We start from the raw sequence: 14,243 nt of genomic DNA, 5'->3' as shown, positions 1-14,243 counted from the left end.
ATGCATAAAGAACAAAAAAGGGCAGTAAATTAGCAAAACCTTTACAAAGGGAACTCAGTTGAAAGCAAAAAACAAAAAAGATGTAGATAGACCACTTACCAAGAAAAAATCAATGTTCGACAGACTCGACACAGTAGATAAAATGCCCAAAGAAAGTAGCGAGTGATGTTGGCGACCATCAAACAAGAGCAAGATGCCGAAACTGTTTAATGCTAAGTTAAAAATCGAGCGCAACATAAAAGAACCAATCTGTTTTAGCTCTAAAAGTGACAGCAGAACAAAAGGACGAAAACGTTTCAATTTCTTTTGAGCTGGCAAAATTTCAATCATTAACCCACAGTTTTACAATCTGCACACGCCTTCTTCGTCACGCAAGTACCAGCCAAAAAAGGCCGGCAACAAAAAATTGTCAAAACAAACGGGAAGCCAGATAGGAATTATGAATTGTTGTTTCCAGCCAGCAACAACATTTAAACAAAAATCACAGCAAGAGAAGCGTCTGGGGTAAATTTCTATCCTGGGTTTTAGTTCCCCAATCAAGTTCCCAGCCAGCAGGATTTCAGCCTAAGGAGCGGTTCCATTGAGTACTCCCTTCACATCAGACAAAACAGCAACAACGCGCAGATTTGTTTCTTGACAGCGTTGTAACAGCATGTGAATGGGTGACCATTTTCTCCCCAAAAAACTCACAAATTAAGCTTAGCGGGAGGAACTGACTCCAAACATGAAGCACAGGACGCGAGAGTTGCCGAGACTCCACTAACATTTTCATTTCATTTTTTTCCACCACAACAGCAGGTCGTCCACAAGAGACCACAGGTTTGTTAACAAACTTTTTGTGAGAATTTAGTTTATCAACATGGCCTGTGTAGCTGGCGATTCTGTTGTTGCGGAACGCAAGAGAACTCGAGCGGTTTTCCCCAGGGGAAAGGAAGAACCCAACCTTCTACGCAGGCTAATCAAAATTTCTTTCTTAAGTGGCATTTCATTTGCTCGATACGAGCGTCTCGATGCGCATCCACGTCGTCCATCAGAACAAAGATGATATCAGGATATTTCACGGTTGCTTTTGGAGGCTCTCTTATCTAGGCCACTAAATATCCCAATGATATCTAATCGATTTTCATCCGCGTACAACGTGGTCCCCAAAAATAATCAAGAGATCAGACGACTTTTTATGTCCTGAAAACGCCAAAGTTGCAAAAAAGTGACGTGACACTAACCTGCGCTCCAATAACAATAACCCTTCAAGTCTATTGTACCAAATAAATTATTTTCCTTCTTTCGTAAGTTCCAGATCCAATTGCCTTCTTTCCTCTCAATGGCGCATATGGTACCAAGGAAATAAACAACAGAGCAATGCCAGGGAACCCCAGGGGCGTTATATTATCTCAGGGGCCTGGCGGCAAGGATGCTGGCTCTTATGAATTTTCGGGAACTTCAAATAGTTACATCGAATTCCCCAACAGTGACGGGGGACCTTTAGATGTCAATGGTGGTTCAATGACGATGCTATGCTGGATATACCCTACTGGTAAAAAGGGACCTCTTTTCAACTATAAGACGAGTGGAGCTTGGGGAGTTCATCTTTGGGACATAGGCAATAACAAACTTTTTGCCCGCTTTACCCGACGTAGTTATAAATTCACAGAAGAGTTGTCTGGTGGACCACTTCCTAGAAATACATGGCACTTGGTTGGTGCGTCTTATGACGTCAGCAACGGCTCGGCAAAGCTATGGGTCAACGCACAGGTGGTACGTACATTAAACATCGGAGCTGGTATTAATCTGGCAACACAAGACAGCGTCCGGATGGGAGTAAAGATTGGTGATGGAAGGTACTATAAGGGCAGAATCGCTCAGATGCAAGTCTACAACGACGCTTTGAGTGCGGAGCAGATCCAAGAAATAAAACAAAGAACACCAGTTGCATAGGTGAGAATGTGAATCCGCTGTGCTCTCGATCCAAACAAAAAAATAACTCCCTGAATAACAGGCATACAGCTGGGGAGTTCCCACATCCTTTTAGAAAGAGTCAAACGTATTATTGTCCGCTCTGAAAAAAATATTCTCTTTCCAGAACAGTTTTACCCCAAAAAGGAAATTCCCACTATTGACAGGAATGATCGCGTGCCCAGATCATGTCTACAACAGCTCAGAGTTAGATTAATTGGTTGGACTTGGTACACTATTCCAAAATCTGCTTTAAGAAGTAAATTGATTTATCGGACGTCAATTGAATAGAGAGTGCTGGCGAACGATATGTTCTGCCAAATTTCCCTGAAACTAAACTACATGAGATGACTATTTGTTCATTATTATTTCGATAAAGGTTTCAAAACACATTAGCCGTAAGCTTCATTGATAAGCTTTCGTCCACCTGAGCATTTTAAGATAAACTTCGTAATTAATGCAGATATTAACAGAACGCACCTTTGTTTCCACAGATTCAGTATCAAGCACAGAAGACCGGGCACATTGAAAAAAACTGAAACTAAGTGATTTCATGAGGTTTTATATTAAGACGTTTTAAACTTGAGCAGGGAAATAAAGTCACTATTCCTGATAAAAAGTCGCTAGTTTAGTGTTGGAAGTTGACTTGGTTAATAAAACAAACGGTGGACAGTATACCTTAAATTCGCTATCACTTCCCTCTTCTCATCCCATAATGAAATACGCTTTTTCTTCGGGGGTCTTTACATGAGAACAATACAAATTATTTACTGTTGGGACAGGTTGCACGAAAAGTAGAAGTTAATTCTTCTTTCGGCAACGGCTCTTGCAACTTGTCTCGCAACGATTAAGGTAAGTTTTGATCCCTATAATTTTCGGATCACTAGACTTTCAGCTAGGGAATCCGAACAGATGAACAATTTGTAGGGGATAAAAATATGCCTATATCTACCGTTTAAATACTACAATACGTTTAACAATGCTATGTTTAAGTGGTTTTGAACTATATTCTCATTGGGTGCCCCTGACAAAAAGGTGTGTAGTACACACTGAGGCCACATGCATTAGGGTTGAACAAGTTGAACTTCATGGGACACGTCGCGGGGACAATATCACGCCAAAATTGGTGTTGCGCAATTATGAAAGTATTATCTCACACGAGGGGACATGTCGCTGGAACATATCCCCGAAGCATGTACCCGCAACATATTCTTGTGTCTGCATATATTGTGATTTTGTCCTTGCTACATGTGCCCGCTGCACTTCCCTTCTACATGTCTTCTCAGTGTGAACTACACAAGTTTATTGTCACTCAACATGTTGCTGCAACATGTCCCTAGTAGTAAATGAGGAAGGATTCGTGCTCCTTTTTTGCACAAAGGAACTTGAGGAGCGTTGCTAAGGACGCGTTCAAATGGAGGCTTCTGATTGGTTGGTAGTACTTTGGTAGGTTATTAGGATTTTGGAAAGCTCTAATACTTTGAATAATTATGCAGCTTGCTCCTGATTGATCGAGAGGAGATTTGATTGACAGACCGTGACAATTTTGGAAGAGGGGCATGGTCCGTTCTCATCCTCATCGTTATCGTTCAGAGCGGGGAAACCCGTTTAAGGCGTTTAGAACTTATCTTTAGGCGTTCCAACGTGTTTAAGGCGGTTGTAGGAGTTTTTAGGCCTTTAGAACGTTTCTTTAGGCGTTCGAAAGCGTTTAAGGCGTTTTTAGGCGTTTCGAAGCGTTTCTTTATACGTTCAAACGCGTTTAAGGCGTTTTATACGGGGAACCCGTTTTAGGTCCTTAGAACGTTTCTTTAGGCGTCCGAAAGCGTTTAAAGCGTTTTAAAATGTTTCTCAGGCATTTAGAGCGTTTGTTTAGGCGTTCGCACGTGTTTCAGGCGTTTCTGTGCGTTTCTTAGGGTAACCTGTTTTAGGCCCTTAGAGCGTTTCTTTAGGCGTTCGAAGGCGTTTCTAGGCATTTTCTAAGGGGAACCCGTTTTAGTCCTTTAGAGCGTTTCTTTAGGCGTTGGAAACGTTTAAGGCGTTTTCAGTCGTTTGCAGCCCCAGACCCCTCTTCGCCCCAAAAAAGAAACAGAAAAGAGCCTGGAATTGAAACAGTTTAATATTCTATGTACAAAAAGCTATTTACAGCAAGTGCCTTAGAGTTATGGTTCCCGCACGCGCACCCCGCAACTTTTAATCCTCGTCCAGATTGCTCAGTTCCGTCAGAAAATCCGGGGACGTTGTTTCCGCGAAAAACTCTGCCGCCTTATCGCAAGATTCCACCCGATCTTCACGTTGGTATTGACTGGCCTCACGAGCCAACACCACTTCCGAGCAGGAACGTTCTAGGACCTCGTTTAAAATGTATTGGATCCTAGCTTCCCAGTCCTCTTCCAGACAGGTTACGGTTCAAGCCCGATTTGTCCGTGTCCGTCGTAAGACGCTCGCCGCTGAGTCGGCGACCGTCTTATCCACCGGAAGTGTCCGTCGTGGCGCCAAGCGTCCGGAGCGTCGGACGGGTTTAGGAGGTGGTGGGACCACGTCGGAAGCGAGGGACAACGACGGGGTCGGAGAGGCACAAACCAAGAGATCGTCCAAATGAGCGGCGGTCTCATGATCAGACAGGTCTGAGCACGACCACGGAGAGGCAGGAGGAGCGAATCGGTTCCAACAAGCCAAACCTTCTCTCAAATACGGAGGTGTGGAAGGTCGGAGCCCATACTTACGAACGAGCCATCCACTAACGGTATTAGGGAGCTTACGCAACAGGACAGCAGAATGACGAAAAAATGTCGCGCGAGACTGTGCATTCCCAATCTTACGTGACATTTTGCCGTCCTGATTTTTTCAGTCGTCCTGTTGCGTGAGCTCCCTAATGTCGATGACGCGGGACGGACGGGCCTCGGTCGCCATTCCTTGATTGAGACAAAATGGGGTCCTGACTTTGGCGAAGAGCGTGATGAATGACCACTGCGTAGCCGCGTAGCCAGTTCTTTCCTTACTAACATATTCTAAGGGGGAGGGGTGGTAAATGACCACTGCGTAGCCGCGTAGCCAGTTCTTTCCTTACTAACATATTCTAAGGGGGAGGGGTGGTAAATGGCCACTGCGTAGCCGCGTAGCAACTTCTTTCCTGACCAAAATATTCTAGGGGGAGGGATGGTAATGACTACTGCGTAGCCGCGTAGCCATCACTTTTCAAGATCCGTTTTGGAGTGGCAGAGTATCCAGCAGTTACTCCTTCGCTGTTGTTGCAAACTGATAATGAATTTTGTTGAAAAAGTCTACAATGCAATTCTTTTAGTCCAAAAAATTGAACATGAATGCCACTACACAAACTGTAAATCAATGGATTTTGAATTTCCCGCACTCTGTCCTTTTTATCTTTAAATTTCATATGTTTGCTCATATTTATTCTCTCCCGTTTGCAATGCAACACTTTGGAAAGCTAACAGACCTTAATATTCAAATACAAATTGAAAAAAACTTGCTCTTTTCTTGTTAACACGCCATACCAGAGTTCAGTCAAACTACTGACGGTTGTCTTTGGAAACGGATGTAAAAGGACTACAACGTGAATGTATCTTACATCTGATGTTTCTGTTGTTCTAATCTTCCCAATGGTTTGCACTCTGAGAAAATTTACTCGAATGTCCTTCTCTTGGTTGTCGAGGAGCAATGAATACACCTTTTGCTCTTCATTTAGAGAAAATACGCAATCATTCCACTAAAAGTCAGACTAATGCGAAAATACGTTCATTTGCGCCAGTCGGCATTCAATCGCGCGAAATGCACCCTCCACAAGGATATCTGCATTGTAAACATTCAATTAAGTTTCAAGACTTTCATTAACGTCTTGCGAAATTCAAATTCGTCAAAACAACTTTCATTTGTGCGCATTGTACATCTAATAACTGATCAAAAGAATATTCTTTTGCGTGATTGGGCATTCTTTTTAGTAAACAATACATTCAATAAAATTTTAAACCACGGCTAAACAGTCAATAGCATCAATGAACAACCAACAAAATTTTGTTAATAATCATTGGCGTGCTTATGCAAACAATAGAGTGTTCATTGCATTCTTTTCGTTAATTTCAGTTTACAGTGTCCCCAATTAGTGCTCCAGCGCTAGAACGACTAGACGCTTAAATAAGGTTCCTTTTTCTGGGGGGTCCTCGTTTTTCGTCTTTCAGGTGAATGTTTTCCACCCGGGACCGAGGGGGCGGGGCTGGTGTGGTTATAGTCCTACTACCATTTTTTTCACTGTGGGTGCTCTATTGGCTAACGCATGACATTGTAGTGTATCATTAATGAAGCAAAAGTAACCCCCAATATGGTCATTTCTCGTTCCTACCTTTTAGCTATGCGGACTATTTTCCTTTTTTCTCCTTGAAACGCGAGCTTGCGTCACGCCTGAACTCTTGGTCTCATGGGCCTTATTCGCGTGGCGGCCATATTGGCCATAGACAATAGATTTCGTATCCAGAGCCTCGAGTTGAAATGTTTCGGGACGGGTTTCTGAAGTTTTCAGTCCCTCGGGACTCAACATGGCCGACGTATGATTTAGGCCTATGGGGAAACTTCACTTGGTGTTACTGTTCATGCCCCGTGCCTTCATTGCTCCTCGAGATCGATGATGCCTTTTGTTTAGGACTGAATTTTAATATATCCAAAGTGGGCTATTTGGATTGGTTCATAACCTTGTTTCCACCTGCTGTTGTTGGTCGAAGAAATTACTTTGGTATTTTTTTTACGCTACTCAATTGAAAACCGCTCCACAGGGGAATCCTTTTTTTTTTCTCATTAGCATAGACCCGTCGTTTTCTAATCTTCTGTCACCCCAAAAACCAGTACTGACTATTTTTAAAAGTGCATTGCATAGTGTGCTATCTCTGAAACTTTGAGTGCAATTTACCATACAATCTACGTGTAATGACGCTTTGAAAAGAATGTATGGGCGATCGTTATCAAAGCTAAAAGGCTTAAAATTAGCGATTTAACTAAGTTTAACAAGTTCTTTTATCTTTTGAAGTCAATTTGTAAATTACATTTGTTTTCTTTTAGCAAACTGGTATGTTAAAGAGACAAAGTGTAAAAAGTGATGTCAACAAGTATTCGTCGAGAGGGGAGCAAATGGTTTACTAATCATTTCTTATGAGTCCTACGACCAAAAACTCATTTATAACATAAAAGACTTCGTTTTATTGGCATTTAAACTTCGTTTCTCTTTTTATACACGAATGTGGAAATATTAACAATTAGTTCAACTGTAACTGGAAAGAAAACAATTTTTGGACGATCGGGAAAAGGAAATATGTTAAGAAAATACAAAGATGTGCAAAAAGAACGATCATAGGATATTACAATCTGGATCCTTTACTTTTAAAAAAGCAGCCTTGAAAGACGTTTCCTCGAAGTTCACATCAGAAATCTGTAAGTAAGAGAGTAGTACATGAGAATAAGACATTTTCCTGTACAAATTGAGTTAGCTGTTGTTTATACCAATTATATTTACAATAACCATTCGCCTTTTTCTCAGCAGCCTATTCGCCCTTGTAACACGGCGGCCATATTGTCCCGTGGAACCAAAAGAGCTTTGTTTTACCACGCCAAGCCTCGCAGTGGAAACCATGTGGGTGAGTCTTAGCGTGGTAAAACAAAGCTTTTTTGGTCTCCCGGGACAATATAGCCGCCGTGTGACAAGGGCGAATAATACATTTGCAACTATTGGGGTTCAAGGTGCAATGAACCCGTGGGAAGAATGGGAAACGAGTTGCTTGGCGACGGGCGAACCGACAACTGAAAAACCAGAGGCCTGGGAAGGAGTCGAACCTAGGACTTCCGTAACATTGGTCGGATGCTCTCATACCCATTGACCTACTAGAACTCGTGGGAAGCTAGGTCAGAGAGCTGATAGTAAATCAGCCAGTTCGGGAATAAGTTTAGAGAGCACATAGCGTTCGCAGAGCTTACTGACGATGGAGAGAAGTGAGATCTGCCTGTAGTTGGTGACGTCGGTTCTTGGCCCTTTCTTGTGCAGCGGGCATATATTAGCACACTTTCATTCACGCGGTAATCTGCCGCGCCGGAGTGACTTGTTAAACAAATTGCAGAGCGATGGCGCAAGCTCTGGAGCACACTCTCAGAATTTTTGGATGTAAATTGTCCGGTCCAGGGGTCTTTGTGGGGTTAAGGAGGTTTAGAGCTGACAAAACATCCACCTCTGATAGCTCAACCAGCTTCAATAGTTTGTCGGTAAATGGCGCCTACGGCAGAGAGTTGGGAAGCGAGAGATCATCATTAAAAACTGACCCGAAGTAGTTGTTGAAGAGCGTCGCTTTATCGTCAGCGTCAGAAAATGCAGATCCGTCCAGCGCGACTGTATCCGGAACACAGGAGCGCTTAGATAAACGGTTCAAATAACTCCGAAACCGATTCGGCTGGGAGAAGCACGAGTCTGAGATCTCCTTCAGATACGACGAGCGCTTGAATCTTACTAGATATTTAAGTTCTTTGCGAAGGCGTCGGAACTTCTCCAAAAAAGCTGAACTGTCTTTCCGGAGCGCTTTCTTTCTCGCAGCTTTTTTCTTGTGGACTGCAAGAAGCACTTCGCCGTCAAACCAAGGAGGCATGTCAAATTTCCTAGGTCGGCGCTTAGGAACAAATAGTTCGACTTGAGCGAGAAATGTCGATTTCCATGACGACCAGTTCTCTTCAATCGAGTCATCTAACGAAATTTGGGTTTGACAAAGGATTACTGGCCAGGGAAGCGCGAAAGCCTTCGAAGTCAGCTTTTTGAAGGTTGAAAGAGTCTTGTCCAGTATGTTTATTTTGGGATCGGAACGAGATATGCAAATCAAATGTTATAGCTTTGTGATCGGATTTCAAAGCTACGCCCTCGCAGCCAATCACATTGATGTTAGACACACCTTCAACACTGCTCATAATCAGCAGGTCTAGGATTTTGTTTTTGCGTGTTGGAGAATCAATCATTTGGAACATGTTCTTGGATACCACCTCGTTACAGAACGTAAACAGAGTCGACTTATCAAAATCGCAAAAGCCAGTTCCTTCAATCCATGTAACCTCGGGAAGGTTGAAGTCCCAAAGAAAGATCATCCTGTCATAAGTAGAGTTGTTCAAAAGTGCAATAAAAGTTTGAAGCCATGAAATTGCAGAGCTGGTAGGTCTGTAGAAAACAGCAAGTAGAACCTTCCCGCAGTTATTGATCTTTATTTCGATTACGGTATGTTCAATTACTGAGAAATCGCAGAGCAGAACTTGCTTGCATCGAAGCGATGAAGACTCCCGCACCTTCATCCGAGTCGCAGTAGCGCAGACCATCAAGATCGCAGCGATATAAGTCATAATCCCAATGTAAAATTTCCGAATCCGAGATTTTATTATTCAACCAAGATTCGGTAATAAAGACCAAATCGAAGTCATTTGCATATACCGTGTCCTGAAAACCTCCTAATTTCAGACCAGACTTGATACTGCGAACATTCTGTTAATAACAATGTAAGGAAGAAAGGTTAAATCCCTCTGCAAGTCCCACTGAAGACACGATAGCGACGTGACTTGACTGACTGCTGTGCCGGGAGGCTGTATTCACGCTGGAATTATGCTAACTGTCATGGCGGTTCCTCGAAGGTCCAGGGTGTTGGTGTATATTGCCGCAGACTAGAAGGTCATTTTGGATATAAAGATGACCATTCTCACCGTTCAGAGAGTTTGCGTCTACATTTCTATTTTTATTTGTCGAGAGTTTCAATAGACGAAGCGAAATAATAAATATGACAGACCGAGAGACCCACACTTCTGTATTTTACATTTTCTCCTACCCTTACCATTCCGGAAACGAAGCACTATTTCTTTTTAGGAAATAATTTCTTGTTAATATTGCCTTGTTTCAAACATTCTTCTTTGGAAAGTTTTGTACGTCGAGACAATCGACTTAATGCCTAATTGCGTTTCATGACCATCATAGGATGATTTTGTTGTTTTAATTTAAGTAAGCGTCAGTATTGATTTTTTTTTTTTTTTTTTTTTAATATAACGCGCTCTAAAACATTATTATTACTAGTTATAAAGTGCCAACGAGCCAAGCTTGCGTGATCTGGCGGCTGCAAACATCACGCGGCGTACTCGTGCGGCACTCTCATTGGTTATCGCTACGGTCAACATTTCATCGCTTTGGTCTACATTACAGCTTTTGGTCTACATTACAATTAAATTTGAAGCGCTTCTGAGATTTCGTCCGCCTAAAAATCTTCTCGCGGCTCTATAAGCTGCCGCCTCGCCAGGCCTTCTGTCTTCAGAAGGCCTGACTCGTTGGCAATTATTGTTAGTGTTTATAAAGTAGTCTTGATAAAATTGTTTGCACTAAAACAATGTCTTCCTCAGCTTTCAAACCACTGTCTGTCAACATTTTAAGTAATAGTTCTTGCATTATTTGAATAAGTAATTTGTTTCTGTCGGCAAAGAATAATGAAAGTTAAAGTTAAGTTCGATTCTTGTTCATACAGGAAAGAGTTGATCCCGGTAGCTAACTAAACCTGAATGACTACTAAGAGATTGCATCATTTGAATCTAGCGAAGCCTTGTATCTTCAGCAAACAAAGCGTTGATCCGATTTCCGAGAGTTTCGTTGTAAGCCAAAATCAGTTCTCTTCACGCCACAATGAAGACAGCTTTGTTTACACTCATAAGTGTTTGTCTGTGCGCTTCGGCTGCAAATGTATCGCAGGGGAATGGAGGCACCGACATTAACCAGCCAAAGATTAAACCGAACGGTGATGCAAAAGTTTTGGTGCAGCAGTTGTGTAACTCAGAAGGAGCCGGCCTGACTGAACTGAGATCGATGATAAAACAAGAATTCCAAACCATGAAGAAAGAATTGATTGAGGAAATTGGAAAGAAAGACAGCAAAGGTAGATTGAATTTTTGACCATCCCTCATCGATTATCAAACTTAATAGAGCTGAATGGTTGAATCGGTTCAATCTATTCTAGTGTCGCTTATTTTAATTCAGGGCTAGTTCGGTTGTTTCCCCATAATTACTGTTACCACCAACTTATTCCGTCAAATTGAGTTTACATCTGAACATTTGAATAGGGCAAAGCCTAAAAACGAAAGGAAAACAGACACAACTGAGAGGATTAATTTAGTACATTACATAAATTCGCCCGTTTCGTATAGATTAATCAAAGTGCCACTGCCGTTTCTCCTGGATATGAAAGTTACCAGTCGGACGAAGTCAGCAAACTAATGGTGTGCTGATACACAGTAATTTTCAGAGAGATAATTTAACTCGAAAAACGGAGTTAAAATTTTCGGTTCAAATCTCTTTTTTGGGGTTTATTTTAAGTCTTTAATGTAACTCCAATTTAAGGGTTGAAATAATTCTTGTCAGAGAGTCACCTTAACTCTACAAAAGTAGTTATATTAACTCCACATGAGAAGTACTGGAACTTCTCCAAAAGTGGAGTACAAATATTAGGTTCAAAATGACTCCGTTTTAACTTATTCATGTGCGCAAGCGCCAGGGGAATTTGACATTTTCGTGAAAGCTAGCGTCAAATTTCCCACCACTGGGCACCTACAGACTGTCAAGTTCCTCCACCCCTGGGAACCTCCCTCACATTCCCGCCCTGGAGTAACTTTTTTTTCATTAGATTCTCCTTGTTCGAACACCACTGTTCCTCACTGGCGATTTCAAATTCCCATTTAACAGCTGATGGAAATTTGTCGTGTAACACGAAACCTTTCCGCTGCTCACGGTATTGAACGAGAACCTAACATTTAGCAAAACAACAAACAATATTAACCAGCTTTCGAATCAGTCAAACATGCACAATGATAGAGTGGAAAATTCATGAATATGTAGAAATATACAAAAAGCAATCACGAAAAAAAGTACAAAGAAACATTCTCGTACTTGTGAACACTCCAGCAATTACTGATAGAAGTGATGCACACTATTTACAAAAAGGCAAGACCATTGGCTGATCTAGAATAAAATAACGACTGGTTTCAAAAACAACGAAATAATTTATAGAGGGGTCCGGGGGCATGCTTCAACTCCACCCCATCAAAGATAAGAATTATTTTAACTCAATAATAATCACTTCGCCTTCGGCGAATAATTGTTAATTAAAGTCAATCTGGTACATTCACTCCATTCAGTTTTGGAAATGAAAAGAGCACCATGCACAATGATTAGAACATCTTTAATTGAATCAAATATTTTCCTTCTTTCTTAAGTTCCAGATCCAATTGCCTTCTTTCCTCTCAATGGCGCATATGGTACCAAAGAAAAGAACAACAGATCAATGCAAGGGAACCCCAAGGGAGTTACATTATCTCAGGGGCCTGACGGCAAGAATGCTGGCTCTTATGAATTTTCGGGAACTGCAAATAGTTTCATCGAATTCCCCAACAGTGACGGGGGACCTTTAGATGTCAATGGTGGTTCAATGACGATGCTATGCTGGATATACCCTACTGGTAAAACGGGACCTCTTTTCAACTATAAGACGAGTGGAGCTTGGGGAGTTCATCTTTGGGACTGGAGCAATAACAAACTTTTTGGCCACTTTACCCGACGTGATTATTCACCCACAAATGTCTTGTATGGTGGATCACTTCCTAGAAAGACATGGCACTTGGTTGGTGCGTCTTATAACGTCAGCACCGGCTTGGCAAAGCTATGGGTCAACGCACACGTGGTACGTACATTAAACATCGGAGCTGGTATTAATCTGGCAACACAAGACAGCGTCAGGATGGGAGTAAAGATTGGTGATGGAAGGTACTATAAGGGCAGAATCGCTCAGATGCAAGTCTACAACGAAGCTTTGAGTGCGAAGCAGATCCAAGAAATAAAACAAAGAACACCAGTTGCATAGGTGAGAATGTGAATCCGCTGTGCTCTCGATCCAAACAAAAAAATAACTCCCTGAATAACCGGCATACAGCTGGGGAGTTCCCACATCTTTTTAGAAAGAGTCAAACATATTATTGTTCGCTCTGAAAAAAATATTCTCTTTCCAGAACAGTCTTACCCCAAAAAGGAAATTCCCACTATTGAATTGAATGATCGCGTGCCCAGATGTCTACAACAGCTCAGAGTTAGATTAATTGGTTGGACTTGGTACACTATTCCAAAATCTGCTTTAAGAAGTAAATTGATTTATCGGACGTCAATTGAATAGAGAGTGCTGGCGAACGATATGTTCAGCCAAATTTCCCTGAAACTAAACTACGTGAGATGACTATTTGTTCATTATTATTTCGATAAAGGTTTCAAAACACATTAGCCGTAAGCTTCGTTGTTAAGCTTTCATCCACCTGAGCATTTTAAGATAAACTTCGTAATTAATGCAGATATTAACAGGACGCACCTTTGTTTCCACAGATTCAGTATCAAGCACAGAAGACCGGGCACATTGAAAAAAACTGAAACTAAGTTATTTCATAAGGTTTTATATTAAGACGTTTTAAACTTGAGCAGGGAAGTAAAGTCACTATTCCTGATAAAAGTCGCTAGTTTAGTTGGAAGTTGACTTGGTTAATAAAACAAACGGTGGACAGTACCTCAAATTCGCTATCACTTGCCTCATCTCATCCCATAATGAAATACGCTTTTTCTTCGGGGGTCTTTACATGAGAACAATACAAATTATTTACTGTTGGGACAAGTTGCACGAAAAGTAGAAGTTAATTCTTCTTTCAGCAAAGGCTCTTGCAACTTGTCTCGCAACGATTTTGGCCATTGCAGGGTATGTTACAATGCATGTGAAATGCTTCGTGCAGCTTGTCCCGCCATAATGTCGCCAAAACATTGCAAAACATTTCACAGTGTAAAGGTGGACAGACAAGAGGGGTCATGTGTCAGCGACATGTTGCAGTGACAAAAACAGCGGCACCCAACGTCAATTTTTGGAAAATATCTGTTCGTAAGACGATTTGAGATCTAGCATTTTCGGAACATTTGTTGTAAAATTCCTTGCTTGCCTGCCTGTCCTGGGATCTTCCAACATCTAAAACATGGTATAATCGCCCATTTTTAATGGATTTTTTGGGCTGAAAAGGTCATCTAGAATTTTCGGGAGCCTTTTTTCTGGCTGAAATTTTCGAAAAGGTAAGTTTTGATCCCTATAATTTTCGGATCACTAGACGTTCAGCTAGGGATTCCCAACAGATGAACAATTTGTAGGGGATAAAAATATGCCTATATCTACCATTTAAATACTAAAATACGTTTAACAATGCTAGGTTTAAGTGGT

General features: G+C 41.6%; 2 protein-coding genes across 2 annotated transcripts in view; both read left to right on the top strand.

Moving 5' to 3' along the window:
- The window catches only part of LOC138011845 (uncharacterized), a 28,555-nt gene extending 25,820 nt beyond the window's left edge, over nucleotides 1-2,735 (top strand). The window contains exon 3 of the mRNA XM_068859069.1: nucleotides 2,448-2,735. The gene's annotated coding sequence lies outside the window, so the exon portion shown is untranslated. The remainder of the gene's footprint in view (nucleotides 1-2,447) is intronic.
- The window catches only part of LOC138010118 (uncharacterized), a 24,423-nt gene extending 10,879 nt beyond the window's left edge, over nucleotides 1-13,544 (top strand). Inside the window, exons 4-9 of the mRNA XM_068857073.1 lie at nucleotides 796-819; nucleotides 1,292-1,929; nucleotides 7,496-7,589; nucleotides 10,611-10,886; nucleotides 12,220-12,863; nucleotides 13,373-13,544. Of these exons, the coding sequence (XP_068713174.1) occupies nucleotides 796-819; nucleotides 1,292-1,929; nucleotides 7,496-7,589; nucleotides 10,611-10,886; nucleotides 12,220-12,863 (1,676 nt within the window). The 3' untranslated portion in view covers nucleotides 13,373-13,544. The remainder of the gene's footprint in view (nucleotides 1-795; nucleotides 820-1,291; nucleotides 1,930-7,495; nucleotides 7,590-10,610; nucleotides 10,887-12,219; nucleotides 12,864-13,372) is intronic.
- Nucleotides 13,545-14,243: the final 699 nt, after the last annotated feature.

The sequence above is a fragment of the Montipora foliosa genome, chromosome 7 (genome assembly GCF_036669935.1).
Source record: "Montipora foliosa isolate CH-2021 chromosome 7, ASM3666993v2, whole genome shotgun sequence".
Taxonomy (NCBI): Eukaryota; Metazoa; Cnidaria; class Anthozoa; order Scleractinia; family Acroporidae; genus Montipora; species Montipora foliosa.
This window is presented reverse-complemented; position numbering and strand designations above follow the sequence as displayed.